The 12,815-nt window shown below is 41.7% G+C and overlaps 1 protein-coding gene across 1 annotated transcript in view; it reads left to right on the forward strand.

The window, feature by feature from the left end:
* Positions 1–1,970: 1,970 nt before the first annotated feature.
* The window catches only part of wwox (WW domain containing oxidoreductase), a 134,749-nt gene continuing 123,904 nt past the window's right edge, over positions 1,971–12,815 (forward strand). Inside the window, exons 1-4 of the mRNA XM_069702061.1 lie at positions 1,971–2,223; positions 3,535–3,599; positions 5,630–5,687; positions 5,775–5,944. Of these exons, the coding sequence (XP_069558162.1) occupies positions 2,117–2,223; positions 3,535–3,599; positions 5,630–5,687; positions 5,775–5,944 (400 nt within the window). The 5' untranslated portion in view covers positions 1,971–2,116. The remainder of the gene's footprint in view (positions 2,224–3,534; positions 3,600–5,629; positions 5,688–5,774; positions 5,945–12,815) is intronic.

Here is a 12,815-nt window from a genome sequence, read left to right on the forward strand (position 1 = left end):
AAAAAAAAAAAAACCCCGTTATCTAGCACGTCTCACGTTGGTTGTGTGTGTGTGTGTCTCCGCTGAGAGGAGACACGTTTCGTGCTACGTCGAGACGAACACACACACACACACACACACACACACACACACACACACACACACACACACACAACTCGACCACGGTTGGTCGGCCCGCCGCCTGGCCCCGCCTCTTTCTCGGAGGCGCGTGCGCAGTGGCGCGCCGTTCAGAGCACAGCGAGGTTTTCCTTCCAAGTCGTAGAGGAGAGGAAATGTCATGATATTGCTTGATTTGTGTTTTTCTTTGTTTTAGGTCGCGCACACAGATTAGGACACCGGTTGAATCAGTTCCAGGCGACTCGGAGAGAGATTTATCCTCGTTTTTTAATTTTTTATTTTTTATTAAAGCCCTGTTCTTCATTGACTGTGTTTCTTGGTTTGTTTGTATATAATATATATAGATATATAATGTACTGTATATACTGTGCATTTTATATTTATATTTTTTACTGCTATTTACTGCTATTTTATTGCTTTTCTATTATTCTATTCTATTTTATTCTATTATTTCTATTATTATCTTATTGCTTCTGTATGCTGCTGTAGCAAAAAAAATTTCCCCTCGGGGATTAATAAAGTAAATACCTACCTACCTACCTACCTACCTTCTGTCTATTCTATAATAGGTTAGCTATATTCAGTGGGGGACTGTAACTAAGTAGGCTACATTTACTTAGGGAGCATACTGTAGGCTACATCAGTGCAAACTTGAGGTACTAGTATATCCGTTGTTATTAATATTATAGCCCTCTTGTTTTAGCTGGAAAATGCATCGTTACAAAGCTGAATACAGAATAGAAGAACTGAACTGAACATTGTGCTATTTATAGGCTACATTTTTTTTTTATCAATTTGAAATGATCTTTATTCATTCATTATCACAAGTGCCCTGTGCCCACAAAATATGTTGTCCCATGCAAAACAATACCTGTTTTGTAATGTATTTTTGCACGCTCAATCCAAATTTGTTTTTTCTCTGAATGATAATTTTTGCTTTTTTTTTGTTGTTGTTCCATTTCACTCACACGGCAATGTAAGTGGTAACAAGGAAAGTGGAGTGCCTCTAGTTGTTCCTGAGGCCAATACAGGCCAGGGAAAAATCTTACACTTGGAGACTAGATTTGAATTCAGTGTAAAAAAAAATTAAGTCTGCCTGCCTTAAGTTGGTGAGACAAAAATAGCTAAAGTTTTGTTGCACAGTGGAATTTGTGCAGCGATGTAGAAACATGGACTCAGCAGACAGGCAGGACACCTGCGAAGGGTGAACAATATGGTGATCAGGCAGGTAAAGGAGCAGGAACAAGGGAACACTGCTGTTTTTGCATACATAAGAACTAGTGAGCAGATGGGGAACAAGCAGCTGTGCAGGGGAGGTCACACAGGCAGTCGTCAAACTCGCAAGTGTGGCAAATAAACACTGAACACAGCCCCAAGAAGGGTATCAATTTAGAAATGCTGCAGTTAATTCTTATGTTTATTTTTTATTTTTTTTTAATTCGGTAGCACGAGCGTTTAGAGGCAGCATGGGCCCTGTTGGCTGGCTTTTGCTTGCTTATCATTCATTATCCTTGGGTGTTGAGTGGGTGGTGGAGTGTCCTGATGGGACTTGTCCCGTAAGGGTGAATGGCTCCTTCTGTTCAGACTGCCTTTGGGTCTCTTGATGTCCTGTAGCCTACATTTCTATTAAAATAGGCAATAACTGGTAAAACAAGCTTAAAGCTTAAAGCCTAAATTACGTGTTTCCCCAAACCTAACATTACCCCAGATATCTTTGCCAACTCGGACTCTTTCAATTTAACATCTACTCTAAAAGGATGCTGGCTTTTGCTAGAATAACAACCCAACCGACGCAAGTCCCCCCCCCCCTCCCCCTCTCCATTTCCCAAAATGCAATTCGTGAAATCGTCACCGTGTTGTTGCGGAAGTGCCGGTGAATGCTGTGTTCGTGTTTTTTGTTGTTGTTGTTGCTTTGACGGCTGCATTCATTCCTCAGAGCAGATCATTCTCGCTAGGTTTGTGTTTGTAGCCGCGACGTTCACGTGAGAAAAGTTGCGTTATGGCAGCTCTAAAATACGCAGGCATGGACGATACAGACAGCGAAGATGAGTTACCACCTGGATGGGAGGAGAGATCTACGAAAGATGGTTGGGTCTACTATGCAAAGTAAGTGGAGTCCCACTGCTAGCGTTAACTGTCAACCAGCATGCATGTGAGTTCACTACCAAAGGGTCACATCGCTGCTATAGTCTGTGGCTGACACTGTTATAGTGTGATTGCATTGTGCAGCAGCTCCAGAGTTTGTGACATGAGAGGCGCAACTTCGCAATCTTTGAATGTAAAATAAACATGGTATATAATTAGTATTTCTCTTTACATCATCGTCTGTCGTTTGAATCACATCATATTCAAATCTGTTTGCTTGCCTTAGACGTACATAATATCTAATTGTGGTTGGGTTTGCACACTCTTACTTGCTGTCTTTTATGGATATGTTTATGTGTGGTAGAAAGAAACTAATTGCGTTTAGTCAAGTTTTGCACTTAAGTACAATTTTGATGTACCACTGTACCCGAGTAATTCCATTTGATGGTTCTTTATACTTTATAGACTCTACTGCATTTCAATGGGTACAAATGTACATTTTCAAATTGTACATTCTACTCTACATTGGTCTGACAGCTTTAGTTACTTCTCGGATGAGGATTTGACACAATAGATAACATAACGAGCTTTAAAATACAACACAGTTAAAGATTAACGTCTTCTGACGTCTTGCAAAACCAGTGTTTAGTCGGGTTCACGTTTCAGATTTCTGAGTTGTTAACGACTCCACCAAACAGTGATTTTCCCTCGGGACTACTCACATTCATTTCAATAAATGTTCAAATGATCCAATATCTCTCAATATCTAAAAATCAATGATTATAGAATAAGTAACAAAATTTAAAAGAGATTTGTGGATCAGAACCTACTTTTTTTTTTTTCCTATTTTCCTATTCCAGTAATCATTGTTAATCTGATGATGTCATATATAATGATATGTCAGAGGGACCAAACCAGGACTTTAAATTTTTACTACATTTTGCTCTGAATACTTATGCACTTGTACTTAAATAGGATTTTTCATGTGGGACTTTTACTTGTAATAGAGTATTTTTACATTACTGTTTCAGTACTTTACTTAAGTAAATGATCCTAATACTTCTTCCATCACAGGTCTAGCCTTTCTATTCTTTTATGCTCTTTATTACTATAATGTTTTTTTTTTTTTTTTTTTGCTTGTTTGTTTCTTTTATTGCATGATATCAACCAACTGAGGAACAGCAGATGAAAATGAGCCTTTTGGCTAAATTTGACACATTAACATCACATAGTTGTATCACAGATACATACATTAATGACATAAATGAAAGAAAGTAAAGACAAAAGCCATTTTGATTTCTCCAGTCTTCATCTGTCTTTTTGTTCCAACAGCCATGATGAGATGAAGACACAGTGGGAACACCCCAAGACAGGAAAGAAGAAACGTTGTGCCGGAGGTTTGCCTAATTCACTTGTTTTTCTGTGTTTTAAATATATTTTAAATATATCTGCTCGAGGGTCACTCTCATGCGAAGCAAAGATTGTTTCTCGTTTATCTAACTCGGGCCAGAACGATCATCTTAAAATCAATCATATCAATTGGACCACATTTACATGACGTTGCTAACCAATCACTTAAAGTTATTATAATAGGGCAGAAAGCTCAGTGTTGGATGGAGTTGTGCGTCATCCTCTTTCTTCTCATCATATATTAGCATATATAAAAATGGCTTCGTATGCTCGCTAATGGTGTTTCAGCCATATCTTTACAACCACAGGACTGGACAGTTGCCTTGTTAAATGCCTTGCTTCTTGTGTATAGTATCTTTTTTTTGGGAAAGTGCGATATGAATGAGGTTTTCAGTGTCAAACTTTCACTTGTGCCATCCATCCATCCATTTTCTTCTGCTTATCCGGGATCGGGTCGCGGTGGCAGCAGGCCAAGCATGTTGATCCCGAGGCGTTCCCAGGCCAACTGGGAGATATAATCCCTCCTGCGTGTTCTGGGTCTTCCCTGGCGTCTCCTGCCAGTTGGGCGTGTCTTGAAAACCTCTAGTGGGAGGCCTACTGGAGCTCGTGACCATCGGTGAGGGTCGGAACGTAGACTGAGCGGCAAATGGAAAGCTTCGCCTTCCCTCTTCACCAACACAGTCGGGTGCAGCGCCTGTTTTACTGCTGCAGCCGCACCGATCCGCCTGTCGATCTCCCGCTCCATCCTCCCCTCACTCGTGATCAAGACCCCGAGATACTTAAACTCCTTTGCTTGAGGCAGTCACTCTGTCCCCACCTGGAGGGAGCAATCCACTGGTTTCCGGCAGAGCAGCATGGCATCAGATTTGGAGGTGTTAACCCTCATCCCCGCCGCTTCACACTCGGCTGCAAACCGCCTCAGTGAATGCTGGAAGTCTGAAGAGGCCAACAGGACCACATCATCTGCAAACAGCAGAGAGGCGATTTTGAGACCCCCAAACCTGACGTTCTCCTTCCCCCGGCTGTTTCTAGATATCCTGTCCATAAAGGTCACAAACAGGTGACAAAGGACAGCCCTGGCGGAGGCCAACACCCACCAGGAACGAGTCTGACTTATTGCCGAGAATACGAACACAGTTCCTACTGCAGTTGTATAGAGACCGGATGGCCCGTTGCAATGGCTCCGGCACCACGTCCTCCCCCAGCACCCCCCCAAATACCCCCGAGGGACCTGGTCGAAAGCCTTCTCCAAGTCCACAGAGCACATGTAGACTCGATGGGCAAACTCCCAGGACCCCTCCAGTAGTCTTGCGAGGGTAAAGAGCTGGTCCACTGTTCCACGACCGGGACAGAATCCGCACTGCTCCTCTTGAATCTGAGGTTCGACAAACGGTCGGAGCCTCCTTTCCAGCACCCTGGCATAAGCTTTTCCCGGGAGGCTGAGTAGTGTGATACCCCGATAGTTGGAGTACACTCTCCGGTCCCCTTTTTTGAAATTGGGAATCACCACCCTGATCTGCCAGTCCAATGGTACTGTTCCCGACCCCCCCGAGAATCGCCACCTTAACGTGGCGGAGGGGTTTGAGTGGCTTAGTGACCCTGGTAGGGTCTCTCAAGGCAAACTGGTCTCAGGGGAGAGCCAAGACTAAGAGCGGTTCAAAAGTCCCTCGATCAACAGCAGCACACGGAGTTCAGCCACCTCGCTCGGATCAGGGAAACCGGGGTACCCTCCCGGAGTCAGACCTGGGAGGGGAGCTCGCCGGTGAGCGTCTGGTGGCTGCACCTTCACCCATGGGTTGTTTCTTCAGCCCGAAGAAACATCATGGTGCAGCTACCCTGTGGACCCACCACCCACAGGGACAAGCGTCGGGTGCATTGCAGACCGGGCAGCAGGCCGGGCCGGGGGCCCGGGCGAGCCGATTGCCGGCAGCATAGACTTTCCCTTTTGCAAAAAAAATAATTTTATTCCCATGTTTTGTGACTGTTATAGAAAATAATGCCTGTCTTTTCTCTGCAGATTTGCCATATGGTTGGGAGCAAGAAACGGATGAAAAAGGGCAGGCAATTTATGTTGAGTAAGTAGATTAATTTGGCTTAGTGAGATATATAAAACTGTGAGGTCTTAAGATTATGTTTTAATTCTTGTGTCCTAATGTTTTCAGTCACATTAACAAGCGGACAACCTATTTTGACCCACGCCAGGCATTTACAGTGGAGGATGTGGTTGTGAAGCCAAAACGGTATGATGGAAACACTGCTGCTCTAGAGATTCTGCAGGGTCGTGATCTCTCCGACAGAGTTGTCCTCATTACTGGAGGCAACTCGGGCATTGGTGAGTTTCATGGCATCTTTATCTGTTTTCTCAGTTCGATTAATGTTCTCTTATGTTGGAAATCATCGGTATGAAGTGATGTGTGTTTCTGTGATGACACCACTAGGTGGTGATATGGTATTACACTATATTAGAAGTCTGCTTGACAAGACTGTCTCTACTCCCTGCATGTCCCCATCCCTACACCAGGCATTCATCAACATTAGCCCTCAAAATGATACACTTAGACTCAACAAATCACTCCTTAATACCAAACATGACTGTATTGAAGTTCATTAGCAGGGCTGAATTGGATGTCATTGTTAACTGTAATGAATGGTGTCCATTTGTACCCAGCAAATGCAAGGCTCACTATATAATGGTCTGGAAACAAATGTACTTCCTCTTTCCTTTAGTTTGAATTAGCACGAGTGTTGGCCATTTATTCAGACTTGCTTCTTTGTTCGAGATAGATAATGACAGCGTGAGGAAAATCAAATAAACATAAAATCGTTAATTGTCTTTATATTCAAATTCTTTGTCCCACTGAACGTCACAGCAGTGTAATTGCTGTGTGTGTATTATGAGAGGCAGCACTGTAATACATAGATTTACAGCAGCCTGGGGACCTTCACTGAACAAAGAAGCTTGTGAAAATGCCTTTCTGACCTTGATATTCCTCTGTCATTTAAAAAATATATAGTCTTTAAAATGAATACAAATCTGAATGATATGATTATTGATGCAGCAATGTAACTATGTAATTCAATTATTTTTCACATTTTCAAATTTTTGTTGCCACACTATAAACAGTTCAAATTGTACCAAATATATGCTCCTTATACAGTGTGAAGTGTTTTAGGTTTTTAGTGTTTTAATAACAAAAGGTAGACATTGACTGAAGTAATGTCAGTTTTTCTCAGTTGAATTGTTTTGACTGTATTTACTTTGATTAAGTCAATATGGGCAGTGGGAAATAAGCCAAATACATCAAATAATAATCACTGACAATGAAATTCTGTACCCAACATACAAATAATGACAATATCAAAAGCTTTGGGTAAAAACAGAATTAAAGAAGAGTGACAAAAATGACTCCATCCATTATCTGTACTTGCTTTGTCTTGAACAGTCATGGGGGGCTGGAGCCTATCCCAGCTGACTTTGAGCAAAGGCGGGGTACACCCTGGACAGGCCTCCAGTACAGTGACAATAATAACCTAAACAAATCATAAAGTGTTGCATGAGTCAAATACCAAAATATAGAAGTGTTACAGATAAATAAAACTTGTGGCCGCAGAAGAAAAACCTGTGTAGAGATGGTTGCACGAGAGGTTAAAAGTGCATAAACCCCACATTCAAAGTTAATTCAAACTAGCTGTGGAGATGTGTCACCTTCTCAGGGGTTTGCACTGGAACAACTACAGCACTTCCCTCTGCCTCTAATTAGTGGGAAAAAAAAAGGACTAATATTCTGGTGGGACAATGACTCAAAATGTGGATCAAATATAGGGGAGGTCTGTCTGCAATAAAACAAGAAGCAGAACTGACATACAGTCACAAGAACTCAATTATTTTCTTGAAGAGTTTTTGAGAAGAAGTGAAAGCACTGTCAACACCCCAAAATACTGTATAGTGTGAAACAGTATAAGAAATTGCTGGATTACTGAGCTTTCTTAAATATGACCAAATCAGTTGGCCTTTTGATTACAGGTCGTGAGCAATAATTACAGTATACGGGGAGAATTGAGACAGTTGCAAATAGTTTCCACCACAAGAGGGCACAGCAGGTCCATGATGTAGCTGCCGATGAGGTTTTAAAATGTGATGATATTAACTGCTTCACACTTGCCTATTTCGGCTTTAATTAAAAAAAAAAACTATGTAAAGAAAAAGATAATCCACATTTAACATTTGTTGTGATGCATTTAGTAAATAAAAATGTGTTCATCTGGAAAAAAAAGCAGCTTTTCTCAAAAGACTGTATCAAGTAGCTACAACACACAGACATTTTTATAGTGTGGGAATACTTAATAAAACCCTTATTAACATAACCTTTGTTTTACTCTACCACATATTAAATATGCAGCAGCCATAATTAACAGTATTCTAATAGTAATTGCTACTTCTCGTGTGCTCCTTTGACATTCCTGTAGTGAAATGTGGTTATGCCAATTGGTTGGACCCACTTAGCATTTTAATGGCATCAATAGTGTTTTAATCCAAGTGTCAGGGCTATTTCCATTTTCTTCAGTGCTTATTTCCTTCACAAGGAAATGTGACATTTTTATTAGTAATGGTGGGATATTATTTAATTAGAAAATGTACATTTGAGCTCTTTAATTTAGTCCTTAACGCACACGCACATGAAAAGCACATATATGAATTTATTAATGCATGAAATGTCATAGTCTCTGGTTTTGTGACCAGCCTTGAAGCTCCACTGCAGTAGTGCTGGGAGGCGAGACAGTAATGTAGTTTGTCTTGCCAGTGTGATCACTGCGCTCAGTTTACAGCATTAGTCTTCCTCTCTCTGCTTTCTTTTGTAAATTAAAAACCAGTACCAACCTGAATGGTGATTTTTAATTGTGATAATGGAAATGAATGATCGTAGTTTGTTTTCCCCATACTCGTCCCTCACTCCCTCTCTCCTCCTTCTTTTTAAAGGTTTTCTTACTCTTGCTCTGTAGACCTGTGGTTGTACACCTGTACCTCTGCATTGATTCCTAAGCGGCTTTGACCCAGGCCCGAGCCTCCTATCCATCCCCATTACGCACTCCTGCTCTGGCTCTAATTCCCCCCTATCAACTAACACTCAGGTTATTTACTGGCCAGGGGTCTGTGGAACAATTGTCCTTAAAGGGCCATTGTCATGATATATCTAGCCCCCACTGGGTTCATAGACAAAATATTTGCCTCATACAGAATAAGTGCACAACATTATTTTCTAAAATTAAAATCACATATTTTTTGTGTATTTGTTTTACACCTACAGTGCCTTCATGTGCAAAAAAAAAAAAATTGTGTTTAGCAGAGGCCCTTTCCTAAAATACATTTTCTGTTGAGGGAAAACTATTTATATTGTGCTCTCTTAGCACATGCAGTCATATTTGTCCTGTGACAGCTCTTCTGGGAGCTGTTTGTATGTACATTTATGTGTCCCACTACCTGGGGAGCATCGTCAGTCTCCCAGGTGCCATGTTGTCAACATAACATATGTTTAATAGTGGTCAGGAATAACATATTGACCCCCTGTCTCACTCAAATATAATATCCAGGCAGGCACAACTGTCGTCCGTGTGCTATTTTTTACTCCCAGTTCAGCATGTCGGATGCATGAAAGAAAGATAGGCCACTGTATTTTTGATGATAACCATTCTTTCACTATTTCTAGAAAAGTGCTCACAAAATATTGTAGGCCTGTGTGTGTATTTCAACTGACTTTTTTAGAGTTTCTGGGTTCTCACAATCTCTTTTATGTTTCTGAATTTTATCTGAACTTCCTAGACCCCTCGGTATAGTGTCTCGTTATAGAGCACCGCCTTTCAGTTGTAAACCTCTACTCTACTATGTCTAAATGCATGCACTAAATTCCACGTGGTATTGTTGTTAAGGTGCAGGGTCAATGTTGAAATAAGAAGCAGAAAAGGCTCGTGCGGATAGGGAATAGCAAGGATTTGTAGAGGAGCCCTTCGTAATGTCGTAGTATCTCTATGCGTCGTCTCACCAGTGTTTTAGGACTTTGAACGTTATTCTTATTCATGAAAGACTAACATTGTTCTATATTTGTGTTGATCCCGGTGTTGTGTTGTGAGGATTAAGTGTCAGGCCGGTGCTCTCCTCTCTCTGGATGGAGAGATCCCTAAGCATATTCAGTGAGTCGCAGAGCTGCGGGAGCCTCTGTGTGCAGATTAAACCCATAGCCTAGCTTTGTGGCTGATCATTAGATTGAGGCAGATTTGTTAAGCATAACTGCCATTAAATTGGCTGCAAAGCTCTGGTATTTACTGCACTACTGTTTATGAATAAGGACCCCCTTAAAGACCCGCGCAGCGATGCGTTAAACCCGAGCCTCAGTAAGGAGGGAAATGCATTATTCATAGTAGGAGGAATTAGATGGATAAAAAGATGTTCCTGGTGAGGATGGCATGTGGTGTCTGTGTCTCAGTGTGTGTGTCGCTGAGCATCTCTGAGTAGCTGCGTGTGGTTTAGATGACATCCAGAGTGCGTCTGTGTTTATATTCAGAAGTCTGATAGTGTTTTTGTGTGCGTGTCCGCTGGGGGAGCGGCCGCCCTGTGTCCTGCTCCGTCTCTTCCATGTCAACTACTGAACCACAGAGGAAATCGAAGGAGAGTTTTTTTTTTTTTTTTCATCGGGCATTTCATGTCCTCACTGATGAATGTGTTTATTGGCTACGTAATGAGAACCAGTTATGGTTGGTTAGTCAAATTATTCAACTTTATTAACCTTGGATGAAATTTGCAATGCAGACTCAAACTGGTGTAACATGCAAAGAGTATTATGCTGGAGGCTAGAAGGGTTCAATAATGATTACAGCTCTAATATAATACAAGTGAAGTGGTTAGAGAGAGAGGATGGAATACATATATGTACTTAAAGGCTGTAAGTAAAATAAAATGAATGGGGTATTGGGTTATTGTGTGTAGTCAAGTAGTTTATAGACCTATCGAGTTTACAGTCTGCAGATGATGAGGGGATGGAAGTTACATGAGGGGGGATTTTTGATGACAGTGATGAAAATAGCCCCAATGCTCAGCAGATATGTGTGCACGAGGAGGCCTCTGGGGTTTCAGTTTATCCTTGTGCATGTGTTTGATTTGGTGTGGTATGTGTTTATCAACTTTACTGTCCGCTCTCGCTCTGTGAGGCTGCTGGAGGACCAGGGGTGTCCAGTGTGGTGTGAGGCCATGATGAGAGATTGTGTAGGGAGTTGGAGGTTGACTCAGAGGGTCAGAGAGAGAAGGGGGTGGGTGGGTACTAGATAAGGCTGCGTGGATGGTGAAAGTGGGGGTAGGAGGTAGGAAGGAGGTAGAAGGGGACAGGGAGGGGTAATAGAACCACTCCAGTGCTCTCGCCTGGAACAGCTCAACCTTGGGCTGTAATTACTAACCATACATTCCACTTTTGGGGTGACATCTCCCTCCTCTTGGACTAATGGAGGGGAATTAGAGGGGATCTTAAAAGTCAGAAAGAGTGGGAGAAGAGTTGTGCGGTTCTTCACTTCTTGGGCAAGAAATACACAGCAGCAACCGCAGGAACAGGTGCACTCACCACCGGACAGGAGTTGGAGGCTCTATCCAGAATCACTCCATCGTTCACTTATTCACTGCTTTCTGCATACAGTAAAGGGGACACGCTGTAGTAAGCAGAAAACAGATATTTTAGCTAGAGCACAAATGGTTAGTCATCATTCCCCATCTTACTTTCCCCTCATTTGTCATTGTCTCTCCACTGTTAACTTCATATCAAAAGCATAAAATACCCCAAAACATCTTTGTTAGCTGGAAGGAGTGTACAAGTTATTGATGCAAATTTGTTTTGATGTCCCACGGAATTTTGAAGGCATAAATTCAGTGCTCAGACAAAAAAATTCTGACACTCAAATCAATTAACTTCCATCAAATAATGTGCATTATGTAGTAAACAGAACACAGATTTAAAGGTATGAGAGGAAGAGAGAGGTTCATAAGGTAAATAATTTAGGGTGTGACAGTGCAGTGGCAGAATTGTAGGGGGTTGCAGTTGTTTATATATCTACTAATTTATAAACACTTTACCAAGTCAAAGGCCCAAGAATTTTATGAATAAATCAAACTGATAAGATAAACTAGACAGAGATAAACACAATTAAAAAGTGTAATTAAAAGTCACATATTTATCACATTTAGTCATTGCCTCTGAAATAGAACGCACAACATATTTTTATGTTGCACATTACAGTTAAAAAAAGGCCTTATAATTCAATGAGGCGAGTTGATATGTGGCCTGCTGGTGTGTTCTTTTGAACACAAATTCGGCTCTGGCGAGGAGGGGATTGTGGGAACTCAACATGTTTACCCGCAGGTCTTGTGATGATCTGAATTGACTTCTGTTTGCCCAATTGTACTGCGGAGCTTATTTTAGTTAAATGCCTCTTTGGATGCAGATCAAGAGGAGAGAAGGAGCAGGCGGCTCCGTTTGCCAAATAAACACGTTTACTGACGAGGCTGGTAATGATCTCATTACATTGAGCCAATACACCTGTGTACGAGGGGGATCCAGAGAGGGGCGGCGGGCCAGGGAGGACAAACAAAGCGTGAAATCACTAAATCACACTCATTATTGGGGAATATCAGTAGGGCCAGGTTCCTAATGTACCATGAAGAGCATTCACTGCTTAATGGACATTTTACACATTTTTTATGCATTTTATACATTACAGTAAAACACATTTTCAACAATAGCTAAGCCATCTACTGTATTTTTTGCAACATTGTGAAGCTTCAGATTAAATCAAAGGATCATCCTCTTCATCCTCCAGATTTTTAAAAATGTTCTGATCATGTACAGACTCTTCCTCTTATAATACTGTGTTTGCCATGTTATTGTCTTATTAGACGAAAGAACCTGGACGAGCGTTGCAGCTAAGCAGGCCTTCTGTGTGTTGTAAAACAGCTTATGGCGTCTGTCGATCCACCAGAGCAAAAGAATCCCCTGTCTGACCTCTTGTCATGTTCCAGTATCAACATACGATGCTGAAACAAGCTCCCTTTGTTGTACACCTGACCAAGAACTAATTTCAGTGCGGCCCTCTCTACCGGTAACATGGGTGAGAGGGCGGGGAGTCTCTGTTACAGCAACGCCACTCTCGTTATTTCACAATTAATGTCA

The sequence above is a fragment of the Brachyistius frenatus genome, unplaced genomic scaffold (assembly GCF_029030835.1).
Source record: "Brachyistius frenatus isolate BFR_SWC_R1_liver_20210118 unplaced genomic scaffold, ASM2903083v1 Contig_39, whole genome shotgun sequence".
Lineage (NCBI taxonomy): Eukaryota > Metazoa > Chordata > Actinopteri > Embiotocidae > Brachyistius > Brachyistius frenatus.